Here is a 27692-nt window from a genome sequence, read left to right as displayed (position 1 = left end):
TGCCTCTCATGATTTCATAGACCTCTACAAGGTCACCCCTCAATCTCCTGCACCCCAGAGAAAAAAGTCTCGGTCTATCCAACCTCTCCTTATAACTCAAACTTTCCAGTCCAAGTAGAATCCTAATAAATTTTTTCTGCACTCTTTCCAGTTTAATCATATCTTTTCTATAGTACGGCGAACAGAACTGCTCACAATATTCCAAATACGGCTTCACTAATATCCTGTACAGCTGCAACAAGACATCGCTACTCCTATACTCTATGCTCTGACCAATGAAAGCAAGCACGCTGAAAATCTTTTTCACCACCTTGTCTACGTGTGGGTCCACTTTCAAGGAGCTTTGAACCTGCACTCCTAGATCTCTTTGTTCCGTAACACTTCCCAGGACCTCTACCATTGACTGTGTAACTCCTGCCCTGGTTTGAGATAGCAAATACAACACCTTGTATTTATCTAAATTAAATTCTATCTGCCTTTCCTTACCCCACTGCTCGGTTGAAGAAGATCTCACTGTATTCGCATGCAACCTTTTTCACTGTCCACTATACCATCAAGCTTGGTGTCATCCGCAAACTTACTACATTCTCATCCAAATCATTTATATAAATGACAAACAACAATGGACTTAACAACGATCCTGTGACACATCACTGGTCACAGGTCTCCAGTCTGAAAAATAACTCTCTATCACCACCTTGTCTTCTACAGTCAAGCCAATTTTGTATCCCATTGGCTAACTCTCCCTGGATCCCAAGAGATTTAACCTTAAGCAACAACCCACCATGCGCTACCTTGCTAAGGTCCACACGTAAACAAAGTCTACTGCACTACGTTCAAACACTTTCTTGGTCACCCCTTCAAAAAACAATCAAATTCATGAGAACACAATTTTCCCACATAAAAAGCCTTTCTGACTGTCTCAAATGAGTACTTGCCTCTCCAAATGCTTGTAGATCCTGTTTCTCAGGATCCTCTCTGACAACCTACCCAGCACAGATGTTAGGCTCACTGGTCTATTCCCAGGCATTTCCTTGCAGCCTTTCTTCTACAGATCAGACATTGCATTATTCAAACATTGGACCTTCACTTTTCCTAGCTTGTCAAAGAGATGTAAAGTACATGCAGATTACTAAATTTTGCCCTGGTTTGTCTTACCAAAATGCAGCACCTCACATTTATCTAAATTAAGCTCCATCTGCCACTCGCCCAAGTCATCAAGATCACATTAAACTCTTAGATAACATTCTTCACTGTCCACGACACAACCAAATTTGGTATCACCTGTAAACCTATTAATCATACCTTCATAACCTGGTCTAAACTGTTTTCATAAAAGATGAATGATAATGAAGCCAGTACCATCCTTGCAGCACACTGCTGGTCACAGGCCTCCAGTCTGAACAATAATCTTCCACAACTACAATCTGTCTCCTACCGTTAAGCTAATTTTGTATCCAATTGGCTAGCTCACTGTAGATCCCATGTGATCTACTCTTTGCTACCTTCCCCCACCCTCCTCTCTGACCTCTCACCTCCATCCCCACCCCCATTTACCTATATTACTTTCTCCCCACTCCCACCCCCCTCTACAGGCACCCTGCCTCTATTCCTGATGAAAGGCTTTTCCCCAAAACATCGATTTTCCTGCTCCTCGGATGCTGCCTGACCTGCTGTGCTTTTCTAGCACCACTCTAATCTAGACTCTGGTTTCCAGCATCTGCAGTCCTAGGTTTTTACCTAACCTATTAATCAGTCTTCCATGCAGAACCTTGTTGAAAGCCTTGCTAAAGTCCATGTAGATATCGTCTACAGTTCATAGGGTCTGTTTCCATGCTGTACATCTCTGACTCTTCAGTCCAACCTGTCCATGCCGACCAGATATCCCAACCCAATCTAGTCCCACCTGCCAGCATCTGGCCCATATCCCTCCAAACCCTTCCTATTCATAAACAACTCACTGGGGCCTCTTTGTTTATGAATAGGAAGGGCTTGGAGAGATATGGGCCAGGTGGGACTAGATTGGGTTGGGATATCTGGTCGGCATGGACAGGTTGGACCGAAGGGTCTGTTTCCATGCTGTACATCTCTGATTCGATGAACTGCAGACGATATCTACATGGACTTTAGCAAGGCTTTCAACAAGGTTCTGCAAGGTAGACTGGTTAATAGGTTAGGCATCTATCTAAATGGCCACCTCTTACACAGTAGGGTCTTGGAGAGCGTTACAAAACACAGATCTCAGGGTACAAAATTATAGCTCTTTGAAAATGGAGTCACAGGTAGACAGGGCGGTGAAAGAGCCTTTTGGCATGCTAGCTCTCATCGGTCACAGCATTTAGTAGAGGAATTTGGAGTCTTATTGCAGCTTTACAAGACATTGGTGAAGCCATATTCGGAGTATTATGTGCAGTTCTGTTCACCCTAATATAGAAATTAAACTAGAAAGAGTGCAGAAAAAAAAATTAGTAGGATGCTTCCTGAACTAGAAAGCTTGAGTCGAAGGAGAGGCTGGACAAGCTGGGAATTTTTTTCTCTGGAGTGTCAGTGACTGATGGGTGACCTTACAGAGGTCTATAAAAGCATGAGGGACATAAATGTGGTAGATAGCAAACAGGTTATCCCCATGTTAGGGGAGTCTAAAACAAGAGGGCACAAATTTAAGGTGGGGGGGGGGGGGGGGAAGAGATACAGAGAGGTCCAGAAGGGCAATTTTTCAAAGTGGGTGCTGAGTGTCTGAAATAGGCTGCTCAAGGTTGTGGTGGTGGAGAGTACAATTTTGTAATTTAAGGAACATTTGGACAAGTGCATGGATGGGATAAGTATGGAGGGATATGGACTAAACACTAGCAAATGTGAGGAGATTACCTGTGAAAACTGGGTGGCATAGACAAGTCAGGCCAAACAGCTTTTTTTTCCACAACATAAACATCTATGACTCTACGACTAAGCCCTTAGCTCAATGTCAGTCCCAGTCTGTGTCTGGAAAGTTTGAAACCCTATAATATTACAATCCTATTATTTTTACAGATATTTGAGATTTCCCAACATATTTGCTCCTCAATTTTCTGCTGACTGCTGGGGGGCTATAGTACAACCCCATCACGGTGATCACCCCCTTCTTATTTCTGAGTGTGGCTCATCGCGTTTCATTGAATGACTGCCCAGGAATAAACTCTGTGATGTTTTCCCTATTCAAAAACACCAACCCCCTCCTCTCTTGCCTCCTTTGCTATCCTTCCTATAGTATCTATATCCTGGAACATTAAGCTGCCAGTCCTGTCCTATCTTTAGCTATGTTTGTGTAACAGCTATGATATCTTAGTCCCATATTCCCATCCATGCCCCGAGTTAATCTGGTTTACCTGTCAAGGCCACTGCATTGAAACAAATACGATTTAATTCATCAGTCTTACCTCATTCTCTGCTTCGCTTTTGCCTGCCTTGTCTATTTAATTTGCTTCCTTCAACTTCTGTACCAGCTTCAACCTGATCTCATTTTTCATAATTGCTTAGGACTTGTTCTCCTCCCTACCAAACTAGTTTAAAATACCCCTGAATACCGCTAGCAAGGCTGCTCGCCAGAATATCGATTTTCCCTCCAGTTCAGGTGCAAACTGTCCCTTTTGTACAGGTTACTTCTGCCTCAGAAGAGATCCCAATAATGCAAAAGTTTGAATACCAGTTCCTCAGCCACACACTCATCTGCCCTATTTTCCTATTCCTACTCTCACTAGCATGTGGCACCAGGAGTAACCTAGAGATTACTATCCTCCAGCTTGCGGTGGTTAACTCATGCTAACCTCCTATTCTCTCTGCAGAACTTCATCGCTTTCTCTAACTACATTGTTGGTACCCATGCATATAACATCCTCAAGTCGCTGACATGCCCCTTTGGGAATTTCTTGCAACTGCTGAGTGCCACAAGGATCAGTGCTGGGTCCTCTACGTTTTGTCATTTATATAAATGATTTGGATGTGAGCATAAGAGGTACAGTTAGTAAGTTTGCAGTTGACCAAAATTGGAGATGTAGTAGACAGCGAAGAGGGTCACCTCAGATTACAACAGGATCTTGACCAGATGGGCCAATGGGCCGAGAAGAGGTTTACAAAATTATGAGAGGCATGGATATGATAAATAGACAAAGTCCTTTTCCGGGGGCCGGGGAGTACAGAACGAGAGGGCATAGGTTTAGGGTGAGCGGGGAAAGATATAAGAGTAAAAACTGCAAATGTGTTGCTGGTCAAAGCACAGCAGGTTAGGCAGCATCTCAGGAATAGAGAATTCGACGTTTCGAGCATAAGCCCTTCATCAAGATATAAGAGACCTATGGGGCAACTTTTTACTGCAGAAGGTGGTACGTGTATGGAATGAGCTGCCAGAGGAAGTGTGGAGGCTGGTATAATTCGAGATAAATGCGAGGTGCTGCATTTTGGGAAAGCAAATCTTAACAGGACTTATACACTTAATGGCAAGGTCCTAGGGAGTGTTGCTGAACAAAGAGACCTTGGAGTGCAGGTTTATAGCTTCTTGAAAGTGGAGTTGCAGGTAGATAGGATAGTGAAGGCGGCGTTTGGTATGCTTTCTTTTATTGGTCAGAGTATTCAATACAGGTGTTGGGAGGTCATGTTGCGGTTGTACAGGACATTGGTTAGGCCACTGTTGGAATAGTGTGTGCAATTCTGGTCTCCTTCCTATTGGAAAGATGTTGTGAAACTTGAAAGGGTTCAGAAAATATTTACAGGGCTGTTGCCCGGGGTTGGAGGATTTGAGTCAGAGAGAGAGGCTAGAGCTGTTTTCCCTGGAGCGTTGGAGGCCGAGGGGTGACATTATAAAGGTTTATAAAGTTATGAGGAGCATGGATATGATAAATAGACAAAGTCTTTTTCCTGGGGCCGGGCAGTACAGAACGAGAGGGCATAGGTTTAGGGTGAGAGGGGAAAGATATAAAAGAGACCTAAGGGGCAACTTTTTACCGCAGAGGGTGGTACGTGTATGGAATGAACTGCCAGAGGAAGTGTGGAGGCTGGCACAATTGCAACATTTAAGAGGCATTTGCATGGGTATATGAATAGGAAGGGTGCAGGTTTACTCGCTGAGCTATAGATTTGATATCCAGACGTTTCATTACCTGGCTAGGTAACATCATCAGTGGCGACCTCCAAGTGAAGCGAAGCTGTTGTCTCTTGCTTTCTATTTATATGTTTGTCCTGGATGGGGTTCCTGGGGTTTGTGGTGATGTCATTTCCTGTTCGTTTTCAGAGGGGTTGATAGATGGTATCTAGATCTGTGTGTTTATGGCATTGTGGTTGGAATGCCAGGCCTCTAGGAATTCTCTGGCATGTCTTTGCTTAGCCTGTCCCAGGATAGAGGTGTTGTCCCAGTCGAAATGGTGGGTTTTTTCATCGGTGTGTAGAGCTACGAGGGAGAGAGGGTCCATGTCTTTTTGTGGCTAGCTGGTGTTCGTGTATCCTGATGGCTAACTTTTTTCCTGTTGGTCCGACGTAGTGTTTGTGGCAGTCCTTGCATGGAATTTTATAGATGACGTTGGTTTTGTTCATGGGTTGTACTGGGTCTTAAGTTTATTAGTTTTTGTTTGAGAGTGTTGGTGGGTTTGTGTGCTACTAGGATTCCGAGGGGTCTTAGTAGTCTGGCTGTCATTTCTGAAACTTCTTTGATGTATGGTAAGGTGGTTAGAGTTTCTGGCTGTGCTTGGTCTGCTTTTCGTGGTTTGTTCTTGAGGAATCTGTGGAATGTATTTTTTGAGTATCCATTCTTCTTGAGTACATTGTATGTGATTCTCCTCTGTTTTCCAAAGTTACTCTGTGCTGCAGTGCGTGGTGGCTCGTTTGAATAGTGTTCTGATACAGCTTTGTTTGTGTGTGTTGGGATGGTGACTGGTGTAGTTAAGTATTTGGTCAGTGTTTGTCGGTTTTCTGTATACGGAGGTTTGTAGTTCTCTGTTGTCCTTTCTTTCGACTGTGACATCCAGGAATGCGAGTTTGTTGTCGGTTTCTTCCTCCTTGGTGAACTTAATGACTGCGAGGGTGTTGTTGATTATATTGAATGTTTCTTCTATCTTGTTTCGTTTTGTGATGACAGAGGTGTCATCTACGTAGTGGACCCAGATTTTTGTTTGATGGTTGGTAGGGCTGGTAGGACTGGTAGGAAGGAAGGGTTTGAAGGGATATGGGCCGAGTGTTGGCAGGTGGGACTAGATTGGGTTGGGATAGTTGGTCGGCATGGATGGGTTGGACTGAAGGGTCTGTTTTCATGCTGTACATCTCTATGACTCTATGTCCTTGACCGAGCACCAGGGAGACAACGTGGCATCTTGAAGTCTTGCTTGTTGGCAAAGAAATCTGGTCTGTGCCCCTGACACGGGTCCATTTCACAATTGATCACTTTGACTTTGGCATACCCCCACTTAAAAGCAGTTAGTCATGATGCCAAAGACCTGGCTGTCAGTGCTATTTTCTTCTGAGAGGCTGCACCCCAAACCCCCAACAATATCAAAACAGTATACTTGTTAGCCACAGGAAACGTCTGCACTACCTGCCTGGCAATGTCCAAGCAGTCACCCATCTACCTGATGTGAACTGTGATGTGACCACCTCCCTGAAGCTACCATCTATCTATCATACTCTCTGCCTCTCTTATACTCATCAGTGCCTCCAACTGTCACTCCAACCGATCCAGGTTGGATGATAGGAGCTGCAGCCAAACACACTTCCTGCAGTCATAATCGCCAAGGACAGACAACTGCTCACTGATGCCCTACATCCAACAGAAAGGGTGTACAACTCTACTGACTGACATTTTGAAGAGAGATTACATAGGCTTGGATCCCTGGAATATAAAGGCAATCAATTGGCAAGATAATCTATGATGTAATCATAAAAGCAGAGATTTTTCATTCAAGAGAGGTTAAGAAACACTTTCTTAAACAACAGTACATAGAAATATGAAATATTGCCTGGTTTAACTCTACCAATTCATTTCAGAATTCTGAAACCCTCAATTATATCACACCCTAATTCAAAAGGAGACATTGTGGGGTGCCATTCCATTAATGTAAATGCAAGCCAAGAATGGCTAAACAAGCTCAAGGGTCTACTCCTGCTCCCATGTTTTAACAACGCTGCACCTCAGGAAGCCCATTAATGAAGCCAGCAATTCTTACTTCATCTTTTTAAAAAATTCATTTTGTGGAATGTGGGCATCGCTGACTGGCCTGTGTTTACTGTCCATCTCTAGTTCCTCGAGAAGGTAGCGAAGAACTGTCTCTTGAACCACTGCAGTCCACCTGCTGTGGGTTGACCCACAATGCCATGAGGGAACGAATTCCAGGACTTTCACCCTGTGACAGTGAAGGAATGGCAATATATTTCCAAGTCAGGATGGTAAGTGGCTTGCCAGGGAATATGAAGATGGTAATGTTCCCACATATCTGCTGCCCTTGTCCTTCTAGATGGAAGTGGTCGTAGGTTTGGAAGATGCTGTCTGAGGATCTTTGGTGAATTTCTGCAGTGCAACATGCAGATAGTATACACTGATGCAACTGAGCATCAGTAGTGGAGGGCGAGGATGCTTGTGGATGTACCATCACTCAAGCAGGCTGCTTTGTCCCTAATGGCATCAAGGTTCTTTTGTGTTGTTGGGGTCCACTCATTCATGCAAGTGGGGAGTACGCCATCACACTCCGAACTTGTGCCTTGTAGATGGTGGACAGGCTTTGTGGAGTCAGGGGGCGATTTACTCTTTGCAGTATTCCTAACCTCTGACTTGCTCTTTTATGTGGTGAAGGGCTTATGCCCGAAATGTCGAATTTCCCGTTCCTTGGATGCTGCCCGACCTGCTGCGCTTTTCCAGCAACACATTTTCAGCTCTGATCTCCAGCATCTGCAGACCTCACTTTTTCCTCTTTTATGTGGTGAGTCCAGTTGAGTTTCTATCAATGATAACTCCAAGGATGTTGATAGTGGGGGATTCAGTATTGGTAACACCATTGAATGCCAAGGGTGGTGGTTAGATTGTTTCTTATTTGTGATGGTCATAGCCTAGCATTGTTGGGTCACGAACGTTACTTGTCATTTGCAGTTCGCTCAGTCGTACTGCTGCTGAGTCACTCTTGGTGGTGGGCAACCAGAGTACATTGTTTGTCCTTGCCATCCTCTGTACTTCCTATAGGTGTTGTTCAACAATGGAGGAGTACCAATTCATTAGCTGAGGGTGGACGGTAAGTGGTATTCAGCAGGAAGTTTTCTTGCTTACGTTTAACCTGAAGCCATTAAACTTTGCGTGGTCCAGAGTCAATGTTAAGGACTCCAACAGCAACTCCCTCCCAACTGTATACCACTGTGCCACCACCTCTGCTGGGTCTATCCTGCCATGGAGGGATTTGAACCTGGGTCCCCAGAACATTATCTGGGGATCTGGATTAATAGTTGAAAATGTGTTGCTGGTTAAAGCACAGCAGGTCAGGCAGCATCCAAGGAATAGGAAATTTGACGTTTCAGGCATAAGCCCTTCATCAGGAATGAGGAGAGGGTGCCAGGCAGGCTAAGATAAAAGGTAGGGAGGAGGGACTTGGGGGAGGGGCAATGGAGATGTGATAGGTGGAAGGAGGTCAAGGTGAGGGTGATAGGCCTGAGTGGGGTGGGGGCAGAGAGGTTAGGAAGATGATTGCAGGTTAGGAGGGCGGTGCTGAGTTGAGGGAACCGACTGAGACGAGGTGAGGGGAGGGGAAATGAGGAAACTGGAGAAATCTGAGTTCATCCCTTGTGGTTGGAGGGTTCCCAGGCGGAAGATGAGGTGCTCTTCCTCCAACCGTTGTGTTGTTATGTTTTGCCGGTGGAAGAGTCCAAGGACCTGCATGTCCTCGGTGGAGTGGGAGGAACAAAATTTGGACCCAACCAGCACCTACCATCTGGATTAATAGTCAAGTGATAATACCACAAGGCCATCGCCTTCCCAAGGTACCTGAAGAAAAACTACATTTTCCTGACATGTACAAAGTTATTGTCCATTTTCAAAAAGGGGAAAAAAATCTTGTTCAACCTTCTATTTGTTTAACAGCAACCAAACAGTGTGTTGAACAATCAAATGGATTCCGTTTTAATGCAGACATTGTAATCCACTTTAATTTTTGTTAATAAACCTGGGCACCTACTTTAGGGTTACATTATTTTTCTGCGAAAGGGGCAAGGGTTTCCCATACAAAGTTCCCACCTATTTTTCTGTGTTTTTCACAGCACAGTGTGTAGCAGTTGCACAGTTTAGTGTGCAATTTTATTTGCACGAGTCAACTTGTTATTTAAAAGTAACGTTAATTGCTTAATTTGGCTATGCTAATCCATACACAAAAACAAAGTAAACATATCAAAAAGGATAAACTACATAGAAATGCAATAGTAATCCTTTATTGTTTACAGAGATAGAGTCATAGAGATGGAAAGACCCTTCGGTCCAGCTCGCAAACATTTGGATTGAAACAAGTCCATAATTCAGCAGATTCTTCGACATTCCAAACTAATTTATTTGCAAGTGTCCTCCCCAAGATCTTAAGGAAAATAAACAGTCAAGAGATTAAATTACAAAATTTTATTATTTTAAAATTGACAATCTAGACATTTTTAAGAAAAATATCTTGGGACGCAAAACAGTAATGGCAGTAATTTCATCCCCGAGATGTGGTTTCATAAGAAAATTCAATCATGCAACATCGCTGGCTGGGCCAGCATTTATTGCTGGTTCATAGTTGTTGTTAACAAAGTGGTAGTGAGCTGCCTTCTTGAATCGCTGTAGTAGGCCACTTAACGTTTTCCCAATGACACGTGTAAAGCTAAGTGTATATTATAAAATATGCTAATAGTACAGCATTGAGAAATTTTAGGAATAATAAAATCAAACAGAGTCAGAATGACTTCACGAAGTTGAAATCATACCTCATAAATTTGTTATAATTCTTTGAGGCATCATGCAGGATAGATAAAGGGGAACCAGTAGTATGTTTGGATTTCCAAAAGGCATTCAGTAAGTTAGTGCACACAAGATTACTTAAAAAACTAACAGCCCATAATGTTGTAAGAAGAGAGATTTGTCTCAACTAATGGAAGACAGACAGTTGGGACAAAGGAGGATGGCAACGTAGAGTGTCACACAATTAGTATGCTACAATAATGTGTAATATCCATTCATGATTTAGATGACAAAAGTGCATGTACAATTGCCAATTTGTGGATGACTGAAAAATAGGTGGGAAGGCAAGTAATGGGGATGAGACAATGTACAGATGGATATAGACAGGATAGGTGAGTGCTCAAAAGCTCGACAGATGGAATATAATATGAGAAAATGTGAGGTGATGCACTTTGGCAGAAAGAACAGAAGAGTTGAGTATTATTTATACGGGCAAAGACTGCAGAAAGTTGTAGCAGAGGGATATAGACATCCTTATATACGAATCACAAAACATTTGCATCCAAGTTCAAATGGTAATAGATAAAAATGTTCAAAAGAAGAGTATTAAAAAAAATCTTACTAAAATTATAAAAAGGTACTGATCAGACCACAGCTGGAATACTGTAAACAGTTTGAGACACCTTATCTGAGGAAAGATATACAGGCATTGGAGCCAGTCATGAGAAGATTTACTAGGTTGATTCCAGGTATGGAAAGATTTCCTGAGAAGTTGAGCAGAGTGAGCTTCTACTCTTCAGAGGTTAGATGAGATTAGACGTTATTGAAGATTATCAGGAGCCTTAACTAGGTAAATGCAGAGATTTCTCAGTGTGGGGAAGAGTCTAGGACTAGAAGGCATAATCTCAGATAAAAGGAGTTGTCCATTTAAGACAGCGATGATGAGAAATTACTTTTTCTCAGTCATTTAAAAAAAACATTAGATAAGGCCAGGGAATGGCAGGCCAGCCCAGCATTTATCACCCATCCCAATGGGTAGTTAAGAATCAACCAGTGCTGTGCGTCTGGAATCACATGTAATCCGTACCAGGTGAGGATGGCAGTTTCAATGGTCATCATTAAAGTCAATTCTAGATTTTTACTGGATTCAAATTTCAACTTCTGCCACGGCCTGATTTGAACCTGTGCTCTCAGAACTATCCCTGGGTCTCTAGATTAACAATCTAGTGGTAATACCACTAGGCCATCACTTTCCCTTAGAATCTGTGGAATCCTTTGTTGCAAAATATTGTAGAGAGGGTGATTCCTTAAGGATATTGAAGTCTGAGATAAACTTTTAATCAGTTAAGGGCATAAAGCAGAAAAGTGGATTTGAGTATTTTTAGATCAGCCATATATTTGCCTTTTACAAGGGCCCAAGAAAAAGGAGTTGGACCTGTTCCAAAATTTAGCATAACCATCACTGACCATAGGCTTCAACTTAACTTTTTCACTCACTTCCAATATATCGTAATTCTCAGAGACCAAAAATCTGTCAATCCCAGTCTTAAATGTTTTTACGATAGAGATTTCAGTTTTCTCCGCGTCAGAGAATTCAAAGAATTCACAAACCTCTGAATGAAGGGATGCCTTCTCAACTCAGTGGTAAACAATCGGACCCTTATCCTGAGGCAATGACCCTGTATTTTTTTATATCTACTGGCCAGTGCATACTTTATCAAGCCCTTTAGAGAATATGGATTTGCTTGACTTCTCCTCCCTTGGAATCTAATCTAATCTAAATCAAACAATGCTTCCATTGCAAATGTCAAGCCAAAACTGCACACAACACACTAGATGTGGTCTCACCAGCACTCTGTGCATATATAACAAAACCTTTTCATTCTGAACCAAGAACTCAAATTCTATAATTTCCCATTCCATTTCCCATATATACAACTCCACGTTAAATGGACTGTTTAAGCAGCTAAATATACAAATATTATTGGGGAAGAATAAAGCAAAAAAGAACAGGAAGAGACAAAGCTTTAAAACAAAGCTTTAATGAATATGTTTATATATTTATATATATCCTCCAATCTCTACACTTTGCAGACAAAACGTGCAGTTCTAGTTCACTCAGCGGGTTCAACCAAACGTGAATGAAAAGGAAGACAGAGAGGGAGAGAGGGATGAAGTAATAACTTGTGTATACTGAGGGAAAAATGTGAAAATATTTGAAGTGTAAAATTTCTCCACACAGACTAAAAGGTTTGTAAAAACAATGAGTATATTACTGAAACTGAAATTTATAACACTATATTTGTTAATTGACATCAATATTTATACTCCATAACTTGAGATAAAAATTATTGTAAAATAAGTGTGTACTGCATAAATATGAAATATGCAAAATTACTAGCTTTGGAAATGGGACAAAAATGGTTCTGCTAGTCTTGAAGATTAATGGAGTAGATTATTTTCCATGTTGTACAGCCCAGCTTTATCTACCTGTTTAATACAGTTTTGACAAAAAGTGTAACACCTTAAAAATTTCTTTTAAAAAAAAACTTGCGGTGTTCTTTTATCTTGAACTCATCAGAACTAGGATACAAGAAACAGACTTGGGGAGAAAAGGGACACGATGGTTGGTACAGTGGCTCAGCCTCACAACGCCAGAGACCCGGGTTCGATTCCGGCCTCAGGTGACTGTGCAAACTTCACACAACATTTTCCCCCATGTCTGCTGGGGTTTCCTCTGGTGATCTGCTTTGTGCAGATTAGGTGAATGGGCCACGCTAAGTTGCTCATAGTGTTCAGGGATGTTTCGGCTAGGTGTATTAGTCAGGGAAAATGTAGATTTGAGTTACTCTACATTTGGGTCTGGGTGGGATATTCTTCAGAGAGTCAGTGTGGGCTTGTTGGGCCAAATGCCCTGTTTCCATACTGTAAGAATTCTATGATTCTTTGATTATAAACTGCATGAGAAAAAGATGGTGACGATTGGATCATAATTGCCATGGAGATGCAGCAATACCAGTTAACTGTCAATCTTAATTCTCTGACCACAGAGGTAGATTCTGAATGGTTAGGGTATTTCTATGGAAAAGCTGAAGAGTTTGGCAATTTCCATAATCCCATTTTATTGAAAAAATCCAATACTATAAATTCCCTTTACATACAATAAAAAGGGCCCCGAGTATTTGTGTGCGTAACTTCTAATATATACAAATGTTATCAGTTCTTGATACATCAGATTATCAAATTCAGAGTTCAATCTAACTAGTTAAGAAAGTGATTTAAGTCATTTGGGCTACCAAAGATTTGCTGTTGTGAGATATTGTATTATAGATTTCTTTACGAACAAACTCACCATCTCACTACATTTATTAATATCACATTCCCATTCATTCATAACTCTTTACTAACTCATTCTGTTTACTATAAAGTGTTTTCATTCATTTATAAAACCAGGTTTTTATAGGACATTTTACTATTACAAGATAAACGAATTAAAACACCCCTTCAACCCCATTACTGCTTCTTTACACCTTCAACTCTTATCAGACCTACTTACATTAAAAGCTATCTCTGACTACTGACCTAGTCAGAAACAATACCCTCCCCGACCTCACGTCTCCACGACTCAACAAAACTTTGGAAACATTATAATTTTAATCAGCCCTTATCAACAATCTCTCTGACCAGAATAGATTACAGAACATCAAACAGTTTCCCTAACTAGTATGTACTTGTTAAATACATAATAAACAGGACCGCTATTAAAACAGCACTTCTGTGAAACTGCACAAATGAATTAAACTCAAACTGGCAAATAGTAAGCAAAATCTCACGACCCAGCTGCGGTAGTCAGTTTAATCTTCTTTGCAACTTTATTTACTGCATGTGTAATTTCAAACTTATTCAGATCATATAGGTCTCGTACTTTTACTAACGTTTACAAACTTAAAAGATAAAAAGGACTAGAACTTCTTAATTATACAAACAGACCAGACAAACAATAATCCCATCAGCAATAGCAGCCAGCACTTAGCAAAATGTTTAAACAATCTCTTGTTTTCCAAGGACAGATGTCACACAAACCTTTGTGAACAAGAGATAAAACTATGTAACACCATAGTGAGAGAATTTTATAAATGTAAGAACAGTGTACAAAGATGCTACTGTAAGAATTGCACTTCAGGATTCCATTGCCGCCTCGAACTGTGCTATTGAGGTTGCTGAATAAAGACGCCACGCACTAATTTTGGTCCTTATTTGAACATGCTCCCACACTGACTAAATACTAACTCATGTCTTGTTACAAGCGCCACTGTCAATAATGTTTAATACTACAAGATAATTCTACCACAGCACTTATCTATAATACTTTGAAAGCAAACTTCAACATGGAAACCATACAAAAAGCACCATCTGCCATACACTCAAAGATGAATGAAGTGTAGTAAACATTTTGTCTGCATCAGCAGAACTCTTCAATATTTAAACCACAAATTTCTTGGATTACCAAAACAATAGAAATATTGCAAACTTTTATGAGAATAATTTTATACACTTGATATTTGAACACAGCTGATCAATGAAGCCAGTAGAATAAGTGTTCTTTAAATTCCTGTATTTTACTGCACAATATATAACTACTTCAGAGCTAGGATTTTCCTTTCCTATTTTGTTACTAAATTTAGAACTTTTTTTGCAAGCGCATATGTAGAATGTGTGCATTGCGCCCATGGGAATGGCACTGCAGCAAAACTGTGCCACAATAAAATAAGCAACCAAACAGATTAAAGAATGTACAGTTCAACTGCAATGGGTCATGATGTTAAATGCAGTTCAGTCCTGAATGCTGACATGGAAGTACCAATTTTTTAATAGTAGAAATAAAAGTATGAAATAAACCAATATTGAATTTACAAATTGTAGCTCACCTATTTTCATCTGCAGTGGGGATGGCTTGTAATTCATTGCCACAGATTCGCTCTCGCGGGTGTCACACTCACCTTCAGAGATGGAGGTGGCTGTAGGATCCTGCCCAGAATGACAAAGTGGATTATTATTACATCACAGTCTAAAACTATATTCAGCAATATTTTGAAAAACTGTTAAGAATAAATGACTTAATGGTGACACCACTTTTTCAGCCTACATAACCAAATTTTCAGGCACATTAACTTGAGCTGAATTACGTTTTTTAAAAAAACAAAAGCATTCACAAGATGTGAGGATTGCTGACTTAGCAGCACTTACTGCCAATCCCTAACTGCCCTTGAGAAGGTGGCAATGTGCGGAGAACTTTAACCACTGCAGGCCATTTGGTGTGGATACATCTACTCTGTTGTTAGGGAGATTAATCAAACTAACAGATTGGTCTTCCTTGAAAATCATTCAGAGTATATCATTCAGTCCCTGATGCCTACTCTGCAGACTCTGCCAATCAAACAGATCTTTGTTGTCTGTACTGAAAATTTATCGATCTGCATTTATCCCTTGCCCTTAACACCCTTAAATAAAAACAGTATCACTGTTTTGAAGAAAAGTCATTCATCAGAAGTCGACAGATGCTGCTAGTCCTGCTAAGTATTTCAAACATTTTCAAACTTGTATTTGAGATTTCTAACAGTAGTATTTTGTGTGTGTAAGATCCGATGCCTATCAACTGCAGTCTTTTTTGGAAAAATTCCATATTTCTAATAACATTTATATTGTTATTTTGGGCCCTGACAACATTCTGGTAATGTACTGAAGACCTGTGCTTCAGAACTTGCTGCACCACTAGCCAGGCTGTTCCAGTATCGTTAGAACACTGCCCTCTGCCTAACTGTATTAAAAATTGCCTGGATATGTTCTGTTCACAAATGTAGGACAAATTTAACCCTGCCAATTATCTCCCTAACAGCCTACACTCAATCATCAGTAAAGCGGACTATGAAGCAGCATTTGCTTAGCAACAACCTGCTTACTGATATGGCTTGGGTTCCACCAGACCTCTCTGCAGTCTTGGTTCAAACACTGACGAAAGAGCTGAATTCCAGAGATGAAGTAAGAGTGACTTCCCTTGACATGAAGGCCACATTTGACCTAGTGAGTCATCGAGGAACCCAAGCAAAACTTGAGTCAATGGAAAATTGGCAGGAGGGGAGCTTTCTGCTGATTGAAGTCATACCTGACACGAAGGAAGATGGTTGCTGCTGGTGAAGGTCAGTCAACTCAGCTCCAGGACATCTTGTGGGAGTTCCCTAAGGAATATCCTAAGTCCAAGCATCATCAGCTGCTTCAGTGACCTTCCCTCCATCACAGGGTCAGAAGTGGGGATGCTCGATGATGCACAATGTTCAGCACCATTCAGGACTCCTTAGATATTGAAAGTGTCCAAATGCAGCAAGACCTGAACAATGTCCAGGCTTAGGCTGAAAAGTGGAAATTAACATACACACTACACAAATTCCAGGCAATTACCATCTCCAATAAGAGAGAACCTAACCATTATCCTTGACATTCAATGCCGTTACTATTGGAATTTCTGATTTCAGAAATGACTGAATTTACAACAAACAACATCTTGGGAGTTACCATTGTTTAAAAACTTAACTGAACTAGCCATTCACTATCTACAAGAACTAGGAATCCTACAGTAAGGAACTTGCCTCCTGACTTCCCAAAGCCTGTGCATCATTTACAAAGATAGAAGTCAGGAGTGTGATGGAAAACTCCCCACGTCTGAATAGGTGCAACTCCAATAAGAAACTTGACACACCTCAGAACAAGCAGCCCACTTGCTTTGGACCACATTCGCAGACATTCACTCTCTCCAACACTGACTCAGTAGCAGCAGGATGCACCATCTACAAGGTGTACTACACAAATGTGCCAAACCTCCTTGGACATCACTTTCCAAAGCCACAATGACTTCCGCATGGAAGGACAAGGGCAGCAGATACATGGGTTCATTATCATTTGCAAATTCCCTTCCATGTCACTCACCATTCTGACTTGGAACTATCACCACTCCTTCAGTGTTACTGGGTCAAAATCTTGGAACTCTCTTCCCAATGCCATTGTGGGTCTACTGCTACACATGGACTAAAGCAGTTCAAGAAGGCAGCTCATCAACAGTTTCTTAATGGTAACTATAAGTCCATAAGACCATAAGACATAGCAGTGGAAGTAAGGCCATTCGACCCATCGAGTCCACTCCGCCATTCAATCATGGCTGATGGGCATTTCAACTCCACTTACCCGCATTCTCCCTGTAGCCCTTAATTCCTTGTGACATCAAGAATTTATCTCTTCATTGAAGACATTTTGTGTCCCGGCCTCCACTGCACTCTGCGGCAATGAATTCCACAGGCCCACCACTCTCTGACTGAAGAAATGTCTCCACATTTCTGTTCTGAATTTACCCCCTCTAATTCTCAGGCTGTGTCCATGGTTCCTAGTCTCTTTGCCTAACGGAAACAATTTCCTAGCGACCATCCTTTCCAAGCCATGTATTATCTTGTAAACTATGGACGGCCTGACAGTGACGCTCACACCCCATAAGTGATTTCTTCAAAAATAACAGATTAATGTTCCCTTTTCTTGATTTCCCCACCAGGGAAATAATTTAACTGCATTTCCATTGTTTTAAATTAATGTTTATTAGATTACCCGCCAATTTTCTGCCCTCAAGAGAATACAAGCCAATGCTAGAAGGCAAAGTGCCCTCATATGTAACCTGTGAAACACTGATATAATTCTAGAGAATCTTCCACCCAATAACCTTTAATAAATTCCCCTCCTTTAATTTTCTCTGCTGAGGAAAACCACCTCAGCCTATCCAAGTGCTGTTCATAGATGAAATGCTCCGGTCTAGGTGACGTCTAGAACCTGCTCTGCACTCTTTCTACAACAATTACATCTGTACCATGGTAGTGTCTAGAACTATACACAGTATTCCAACTGTGGCTTACCTCCCTATTTTTGTATTCAAGGCTGGCAACTGGGACTAGATTAATTTGGATATCTGGTCAGCATGGACAAGTTGGATTTAAGGGTCTGTTTCCATGCTGCACAATTCTAAGACTACAACTCTAATAGATTCTGAATTAGTGGTGCTGGAAGAGCACAGCAGTTCAGGCAGCATCCAAGTTGCAGTAAAATCGATGTTTCGGGCAAAAACACTTCATCAGGAATAAGGCAAGATTCATGTATGTCTGGGCCACCTCATCTACCTATCCTGCTGTCTACAAAGGCATGCACGCCAAGATTCTGCCGAACCTTGAGTTAACAATACAAAACAAAAAGAAAATTGTTCAAAAGCTCAAAGTTTTGGTGAATGGGTATTATGTAAAGTTGGACAAAACTTTCCTTGAATTTTAATACAGATGCTAATTATAAGTTGGTGAAAAAGACACAGATCAACCCTATTAATGATATAAAATACTTTAAGGATTTTAAGTATTTTGGTTACGAGGCATCCTGTAATCACCAAATAGATTCTGCTAAGAGACAACAATGACAATAAGCTATATTTTGGGACAGATAGGTTTCACAAGATAAAAGAACCGGAAATTTAAAATACCAGCATTACCTGAAATTAAAAACAATTTCAGTAAAAACACTTAAATAAAAGCCCAACTTCAACCAAAGGTGGCATAATATGCCAATACCTTAAGTTTCAAAAGGATCCTTCTGGTACAAAATATTATCAATAATTAAGGTTGCAAAAGTTACCAATGACCAATATTAATTTAGTGACAGGATGTGGTCATTTTTAGCCACACTTAGTACTTAGGTACCAGTTAGAACCAAACATCCTTCATAGGCAAATTGTGATTATACGGCTCACATTAGCAGGATGAAGCCTAAAGAATAAGTTATGATATTTTACAAGTATCACCTGCTGAATAAGACATTAATCTAAGTGTCATTGACTCATAAACAGAGATATACAGCATGGAGACAGATCCTTCGGTCAAACTTGCTCATGCCGACCTGTTATTCCCAATTAATCTAGTCCCATTTGCCATCACTTGGCCCATATTCCTCTTAAACCCTTCCTCATCATATGCCTAACTAGATGCTTTTTAAATGTAATTGCACCTGCCTCCACCACTTTCACTGGCAGTTCATTCGATACATGCAACATCCCCTGCATGAACAAGTTACTCCTTAGGCCTTTTCCACGGTCATCTTAAACCGATGCCCTTTAGTTCTGAATGCCCATACGCTGGGGAAAAATTCATGCCGGTCATAATTTTATAAAGGTCACCCCTTATGCTCCGATACTTCAGGGAAAACAGCCCCAACTCAAACCCTCCACTACTAAACAAAATAAAATCCACAGAACAATGCAGCCGAGATTGGAGGGTTTGACTTAAGACCATAAGGCATAGGAGTGGAAGGAAGGCCATTCGGCCCATCGAGTCCACTCCGTCATTCAATCATGGCTGATGGGCATTTCAACTCCACTTACCCGCATTCCCCCCGTAGCCCTTAATTCCTCGAGACATCAAGAATCTATCAATCTCTGCCTTGTAGACATTTAGCCTCCCGGCCTCCACTGCACTCTGCAGCAATGAATTCCACAGGCCCACTACTCTCTGGCTGAAGAAATGTCTCCGCATTTCTGTTCTGAATTGACCCCCTCTAATTTTAAGGCTGTGTCCACGGGTCCTAGTCTCCTCACCTAACGGAAACAATTTCCTAGCGTTCACCCTTTCCAAGCCATGTATTATCTTGTACGTTTCTATTAAATCTCCCCTCAATCTTCTAAACTCCAATGAATACAATCCCAGGATCCTCAGCCTTTCCTCGTATGTTAGACCAACCATTCCAGGGATCATCCATGTGAATCTCCTCTGGACACGTTCCAGTGCCAGTATGTCCTTCCTGGGGTGTGGGGACCAAAACTGGACACAGTACTCCAAATGGGGCCTAACCAGAGCTTTATAAAGTCTCAATAGCACAACGGTGCTTTTATATTCCCAACCCTCTTGAAATAAATGACAACATTGCATTCGCTTTCTTAATCACGGACTCAACCTGCATGTTTACCTTTAGAGAATCCTCAATTAGCACTCCCAGATCCCTTTGTACTTCGGCTTTACGAATTTTCTCGCCGTTTAGAAAGTAGTCTATGCTTTTATTCTTTTTTCCAAAGTGCAAGACCTCGCTTTTGCTCACGTTGAATTCCATCAGCCATTTCCTGGACCACTCTCCCAAACTGTCTAGATCCTTCTGCAGCCTCCCCACTTCCTCAGTACTACCTGCTTGTCCACCTAACTTCGTATCATCGGCAAACTTCGCTAGAATGCCCCCAGTCCCTTCATCCAGATCATTAATATATGATGTGAACAGCTGCGGCTTCAACACTGAACCCTGCAGGACACTGCTCGTCACCGGCTGCCATTCTAAAAAAGAACCCTTTATCCCAACTCTCTGCTTTCTGTTAGACAGCCAATCCTCAATCCATACCAGTAGCTCACCTCGAACACCATGGGCCCTCACCTTGCTCAGCAGCCTCCCGTGTGGCACCTTATCAAAGACCTTTTGGAAGTCTAGATAGACCACATCCACTGGGTTTCCCTTGTCTAACCTACTTGTCACCTCTTCAAAGAACTCCAACAGGTTTGTCAGGCACGACGTCCCTTTACTAAATCCATGTTAACTTGTTCTAAATCAGACTCTGCTCTTCCAAGAATTTAGAAACCTCATCCTTAATGATGGATTCTAGAATTTTACCAACAACCGAGGTTAGGCTAATTCGCCTATAATTTCCCATCTTTTGTCTTGATCCTTTCTTGAATAAGGGGGTTACAGCAGCGATCTTCCAATCATCTGGAACTTTCCCTGACTCCAGTGACTCTTGAAAGATCTCAACTAATGCCTCCGCTATTTCCTTAGCCACCTCTCTCAGAACTCTAGGATGTATCCCATTGGGGCCAGGAGATTTATCAATTTTAAGACCTTTTAGCTTTTCTAGCACTTTCTCTTTTGTAAGGGCAACCATACTCAACTCAGTCCCCTGACTCCCTTTAATTGTTGGGACTCTTTTCCTGGATCATGGAGGTTGAGGGTGACCTTCTTGAGGTTTGTAAAAGAGAAGGTAAACAGCCAAGACATTTTTTCCCCTCAGGGTAGGGCAGTCCAAAACAGAATGACATAAGTTTAAAAGTGGATCGGGGTGGGGGAGATTTGATCTGAGAGGCAGCGTTTTCACAAAGAGGGTGGTGTGGATATGGAACAAGTTGCCAGAGGAAGGTTCAGAAGAGAGTACAATTATAATATTTAAAAGACATTTGGACAGGTACATGGATAAGAAAGGTTTAGAGAAATATGGTCAGATGGGGATTAGTCTTATTTAGAAAATCTGTTTGGCATGAATGAGTTGGACTGAAGGGTCTGGTTCCCTGCTGTGAGACTCTATGACTCTAATTGCAGATGCTGGAAATCATAGAACATAAAATATGCACATAACATATTCAGAAACAACCTGATAAACGCAGTCCACCGATTCCTGCATAATAGAGATAAACAGGATGACACAACATGCCCTGACACTCTAGCTGCCCTACCACACAAAGACATCCCGGAGATGATGACCAGATGACTCTGGCCCTGAGGCATCATGGTAGCCCACAAACCTATCACCACACTGAAACTGCTTCTGATGAATTTAAAGGACTCCATAACAACCAGCAGGACTAATTTCAAATACAAACTACCCTGCAAGGATTGTAACAAACATTACATTGGACAAATGGACAGGAGACTAGCTACTAGGATACACGAGGACCAATTAGTCACCAAAAGACATGACTAACGATCACTGGTATCCATACACAGTCGAAGACAGACACCAGTTTGATTGGGACAACATATCCATCCTGGGACAGGCTAAACAAAGAAACGCACGGGAATCCCTAGAGGCCTGACATTCAAACCGGAACTCCATTAACAAACATATAGATTTGGACCCCATTTAACCACCTCTTAGAAACAGAACTGAAAATGATATCACCTGCCATAACAAGCAAAGACAGGTAAACAGCAAGTGGGGCAGAACACCAACACTTCACCGGTGGCTCACTGATGATAATCACCTAGCATGGTGACAAAATGTCTGAGAACAAATCTACCAGCTCAGCGAGCAAACTTACAACCTGATCCCCAAATCTTCTCCACAATCTCAAAACCTTCCGTTTCTCCACACTGCCAAGAATCCTGCCTTTAACCTTGAAATCTGTATTCAAATTCAACCTTCCAAAACGATTCAAACTTTTCCAGCTTGAAGACCATCTGCCGCTTCTCAGCCCAACTCTGCATCCTGTCAATGCCCCGTTGCAACCTACAATAGCCCTTCACACTATCCACGCCTCCACAACCCTCATATCATCAGTAAACTTACTAACCCACCCATTCACTTCCTCATCCAAGTCATTTATAAAAATCACAAAAAGCAGAGGTCCCTAACACATTCCTGCAGAACACCACTGGTCATCGGGCTTCAGGCTGAATATTTACATCTACTACCGCCCTCTGTCTTGTATGGGCTAGTCAATTCTATATCCAGACAGCCAAATTTACCTGGATCCCATATCTCCTTACTTTCTGAATGAGCCTTCCATGGGGAACCTTATCAAATGCCTTGCTAAAATCCATATACACCACATTCACTGATCTACTTTCATCAATGGGTTTTGTCACATCCTCAAAAAATTCAACAAGTCTTGTGAGGCATGACTAGCCCCTCTCAAAGCCATGCTGACTATCGCTGATTAAATAATGCTTTTCCAAATAATCACAAATCCTGTGTCTCAGAATCCTCCTCAATAATTTGTTCACTAGTAATGTCAGACTAACTGGTCCGTAATTCCCAGAGTTATCCCTATTCCCTTTTGTGAACGTAGGATTAACATTTCCCACCCTCCAATCATCTGGTACTACTCCAGTTAACTGTGAAGATGCAAAGATCATTGCCAAAGGCACAGCAACTTTTTCCCTCGTTTCCCATAGTCACCTTGGGTGTATCCTGTTTGGCCCAGGGGACCTATCTATTCTCACGCTTTTCAAAGTTTTCAGCACCATCTCCTTCTTAACATCAACATGTTCAAGCATATCAGCCTGTTTCAGGCAGTTCCCGCAAACGACAAGGTCCCTCTCACTTGGTGTAGTCCATAGGCCTCCAAATATTTATTGCCCACCCCAATGTGAAGTTAACAAAGAAATAACTAATACCTGTAAAAATGGTACTGCAATTATCTTGGGGGATTTTAATCGACATATCAATTGGTTGAACCAGTTCGGTCAGGGTAGGTTTGAGGAGGAGTTCGTTGAGTGTTTCAGCGAGAGTATGTAATGGAACAGATGAGGGAGCAAGCTATCCTAGATCTGGCCCTGTGTAATGAGGCAGGAATAATCAGTGACCTCATAGTTAGGGATCCTCTTGGAAGAAGCAAACACAGTGTGGTTGAATTTAGAATATAGATGGAGGGTGTAAAGATAAAATCCAATACCAGAGTCCTGTGCTTAAACAAGGGAGACTACAATAGAATAAGGAAGCACTTGGCTAAAGTAGACTGGAAACAAAGATTTTATAATGTGACAGTTGACGAGCAGTGGAGGACTTTCAAAGCAATTTTTCAAAGTGCTCAGCAAATGTATATTTCAGTGAAAAGCAAGGACTATAAGAAAATGAGTAATCTGTCACGGGTGTCTAAGCAGATAAGGAAGACTATCAAATTGAAAGAAAGGCATAAAAAGTGGCCAAAAACAGCAGGAAACTGGAAGATTGGCAAAACTTTAAAGTTCAACAGAAAGCCACAAAAAGAGCAATAAAGAAAGGTAAGATAGAACATGAGAAAAAACTAGTACAGAATATAAAGACAGATAGCAAAAGTTTCTAGCAATATGTAAAAATGAAAAAGAATGCCTAAAGTAAACATTGGTCCTTTACAGGATTAGGAGGGGCATTTAGCTATATGATATGATGAAATGGCCGAGGCAATGAACTGTTACTTTGTATCGTTCTTCAATGGAGGACACAAATAACATGCCAGTATTTGACAAAGAGATGAGGGTAAGTGACGACCTGGAAATAATGGTTATGACAGAATAGGTAGTATTGGGCAAGCTAATGGAGCTTTAGAAATAGAATCATTTTAACTCCAGTTTGGGATACAGACAGATTCTGACCTCATACCTTTAATACATTGTCTGAGCCGAGATGTTACCTTTTGTTATAAAGCCTTAGGTTTTCACAAGAAGGTGAGTTAAAAGAAATTCTGGAATGTTCATATTATTGAACCGAAGCCTGCAATCCATTCTAAAGGATGAAAGACAACAACAATCCAGGTTTGCTCGATCTATCATTTCAGTTGCATGACATTGTGATTTTTTTGCTATAAATTAAGTGTCTTATGATCTAAGACTCTGCAACCACCTGGTGAAGAAGCAATGCTCCAAAGGCTAGTGCTTCCAAATAAACCTATTGGACTATAGCCTGGTATTGTGCGATATTAAAATTTATCCCTGATTAACAATGCCACTCCTCAACCTTCTTTACCTCCCTCCCTATTCTTTCTGAAAAATCTAAAATCTGAAACATTCAACAACCATTCCTGCCCCTGTGACATCAAAATCTCCGTCATGGCCAAAACATCATAGCTCCAGGTACTGATCCATGCTCTAAGTTCATCCCCCTTATTTCGGACACTTCTTGTGTTAAAATAGACACACTTTAACTCAAGACACTGATTTCAACTTTGCCCTATCAACTGTCTCTCCAACCTCTCAGACTCTCTGCATGTTGTATCTGCCTGGTCACCAGCTACTCCACCTTTAAATCTGCAGCTCGGTTCCCAGCTCCCTGCCAAATGAGTTGAAACCCTCTCGAAGAGCTCTCGCAAACCGCCTGCCCAAGATATTAGTGTCCGTCCAGTTCAGGCTCAACCATTCCTTGTACAGGTCACAGCTTCCCATGAAGGTATCCCAATGATCCACATATCTGAAGCCCTTCTTCCTACACCAGCTCTGCAGCCACATACTCAGCTGCACTGGCTCTCTGCTCCTAGCCACACTAGCCTGTAGCACTAGTAGTCAGTCTGAGATTACTACTCTTCTAATCCTGCTTTTTAGCTTCTAACCTACATTGTCTCTTCAGGTCTTCATTCATTGGTATCAATGGCATAGCTAGAATAATGTGACCACGATTTTTGGCTGCTTCCCTCCCCCTTAAGAATCCTGCACACTCGATCCAAGACACCCCTAACCCTGGCACCTGGGAGACAACACACCATCTGGGAGTCTCGTTCGCGACCAAACAATCTGCTTTCTGTTCCTCTAACCATTAAATCTCCTATCACGATCTCTTTCGTATTCTCCTCCTTCCCTCTGAGCCAGCCTGAGAGCCAGAGACCTGGCTGCTGTGGATTACCCCTGCTCAGTGCACCCCTCCAACAATATCCAAAGTGGTATACTTATTATTGAGGGGAAGACTACAGGAGATCTCTGCACTGCCTGCCTATTCCCTTTCGCTCTCCTGACCGTCAAACAGCCACCTTCATCGTGCAACTTATGACATGGTTAGAGCAGAGGCAGGAATGGTGTTGCAGGTTCAGAAATTTAAACGTTGCAAAAACGATAGGGAAGATGGTAAAAAGAGGGAGGGGTTTGGCATTGTTGGTCAAAGACAGTATTACGGTTGCAGAAACGACCTTTGAGGACGCATCTACTAAGGTAAGAAACAGGAAAGGACAGGTCACCCTGTTGGGGGAGTGGGGGAGGGGGTTTCTATTGGCCTCCAAACAGTTCCAGAGATGTAGAGGAAAGGATGGCAAAGACAATTGTCGATATTTTTCCTCAGTATTCACACTGGAAAAAGACAATGTTGTCAAGGAGAATATTGAGATACAGGCTGGATTAGAAGGGTCTGAGCTTATAGAGTCATAGAGATTTACAGCATAGAAACAGACCCTTCGGTCCAACCTGTCCATGCCAACCAGATATCCCAACCCAATCTAGTTCCACAGCCCATATCCCTCCAAACCCTTCCTATTCATATATTCATCCAAATGCCTTTTAAATGTTGCAATTGTACCAGCCTTCACCACTTCCTCCAGCAGCTCACTCCATACACATACCAACCTCTGTGAAAAAGCTGCCCCTTAGGTCTCTTTTATATCTTTCCCTACTCACCCTAAACCTATACCTTCTAGTTCTGGACTTCCCGACCCCAGGGGAAAGACTTTGCCTATTTATCCGACCCATGCCCCTCATGGGTAAACTTCTATAAGGTCACCCCTCAGCCTCCACGGAAAACAGCCCCAGCCTGTTCACCTCTCCCTGTAGCTCAAATCCTCCAACCCTGGCAACATCCTTGTAAATCTTTTCTGAACCCTTTCAAGTTTCACAACATCTTTCCGATGGGAAGGAGACCAGAATTGCATGCAATATTCCAACAGTGGCCTAAACAATGTCCTGTACAGCCGCAACATGACCTCCCAACTCCCGTACTCAATACTCTGACCTTTAAAGGAAAGCATACTAAATGCCTTCTTCACTATCCTATCTACCTGCGACTCCACTTCCAAGGAGCTATGAACCTGCACTCCAAGGTCAGCAACACTCCCTAGGACCTTACCATTAAGTGTATAATTCCTGCTAAGGTTTGCTTTCCCAAAATGCAGTACCTTGCATTTATCTGAATTAAACTCCATCTGCCACTTCTCAGCCCATTAGCCCATCTGGTCCAGATCCTGTTGTAATCTGAGGTAACCCCCTTCACTGTCCACAACCCCTCCAATTTTGGTGTCATCTGCAAACTTACTAACTGTACCTCTTATGCAATTCTGGAGAGTGTGAAAATAGATAAGTCCCTGGGTCAGCTAGGACTTATCCTTGGATTCTCTGTGAAGCCAGGGAGGAGCCTGTGGAGCCTTTGGCTTTGATCTTTATGTCGTCATTGTCTACAGGAATAGTGCCAAAAGACTGGAAGATAGCAAATGTTGTTCCTTGTTTAAAAAGAAGAGTAGAGACAACCCAGGTAATTATAGACCAGTGAGCCTTACTTCAGTTGTTAGTAAAGTGTTGGAAAAAGTTATGAGAGATTGGATTTATAATCATCTAGAAAGGAATACATTGATTAGGGATAGTCAACATGATTTTGTGAAGGGTAGGTCATGCCTCACAAACCTTATTGAGGTTTTTGAGAAGCTGACCAAACAGGTAGATGAGTGTAAAACGGTTGACGTGGTGTATATTGATTTCAGATTAGTGGTGCTGGAAGAGCACAGCAGTTCAGGCAGCATCCAAGGAGCAGTGAAATCAACGTTTTGGGCAAAAGCCCTTCATCAGGAATAAAAGCAGATAGCTTGAAGCGTGGAGAGATAAGCTAGAGGAGGGTGGTGGTGGGGAGAAAGTAGTATAGATTACAATGGGTGAGTGGGGGAGGGAATGAAGGTGATAGATCAGGGAGGAGGGGGTGGAGTGGGTAGGTGGAAAAGGAAATAGGCAAGTCATGGGGAGTGTTGAGCTGGAAGTTTGGAACTGGGGTGAGGTGGGGGAAGGGAAATGAGGAAACTGTTGAAGTCCACATTGATGCCCTGGGGTTGAAGTGTTCTGAGGCGGAAGATGAGGCGTTCTTCCTCCAGGCATCTGGTGGTGAGGGAGCGACGAAGGAGGCCCAGGGCCTCCATGCCCTCGGCAGGGTGGGAGGGGGAGTTGAAATGTTGGGCCACGGGACGGTGTGGTTGACTGGTGCAGGGGTCCCGGAGATGTTTTGTTAGGAGGT

At 42.0% G+C, this 27692-nt stretch overlaps 1 protein-coding gene across 1 annotated transcript in view; it reads right to left on the bottom strand.

Moving 5' to 3' along the window:
* Positions 1-27692, bottom strand: part of fam219aa (family with sequence similarity 219 member Aa) — an 82415-nt gene that overhangs the window by 40478 nt on the left and 14245 nt on the right. The window contains exon 2 of the mRNA XM_060829366.1: positions 14851-14950. Within this exon, the coding sequence (XP_060685349.1) occupies positions 14851-14950 (100 nt within the window). The remainder of the gene's footprint in view (positions 1-14850; positions 14951-27692) is intronic.

This window comes from Hemiscyllium ocellatum, chromosome 1 (genome assembly GCF_020745735.1).
Source record: "Hemiscyllium ocellatum isolate sHemOce1 chromosome 1, sHemOce1.pat.X.cur, whole genome shotgun sequence".
In the NCBI taxonomy this organism is placed as follows: Eukaryota; Metazoa; Chordata; class Chondrichthyes; order Orectolobiformes; family Hemiscylliidae; genus Hemiscyllium; species Hemiscyllium ocellatum.
The sequence above is the reverse complement of the archived record's forward strand: the minus strand, read 5'-3'. Positions and strand labels throughout refer to the sequence as shown.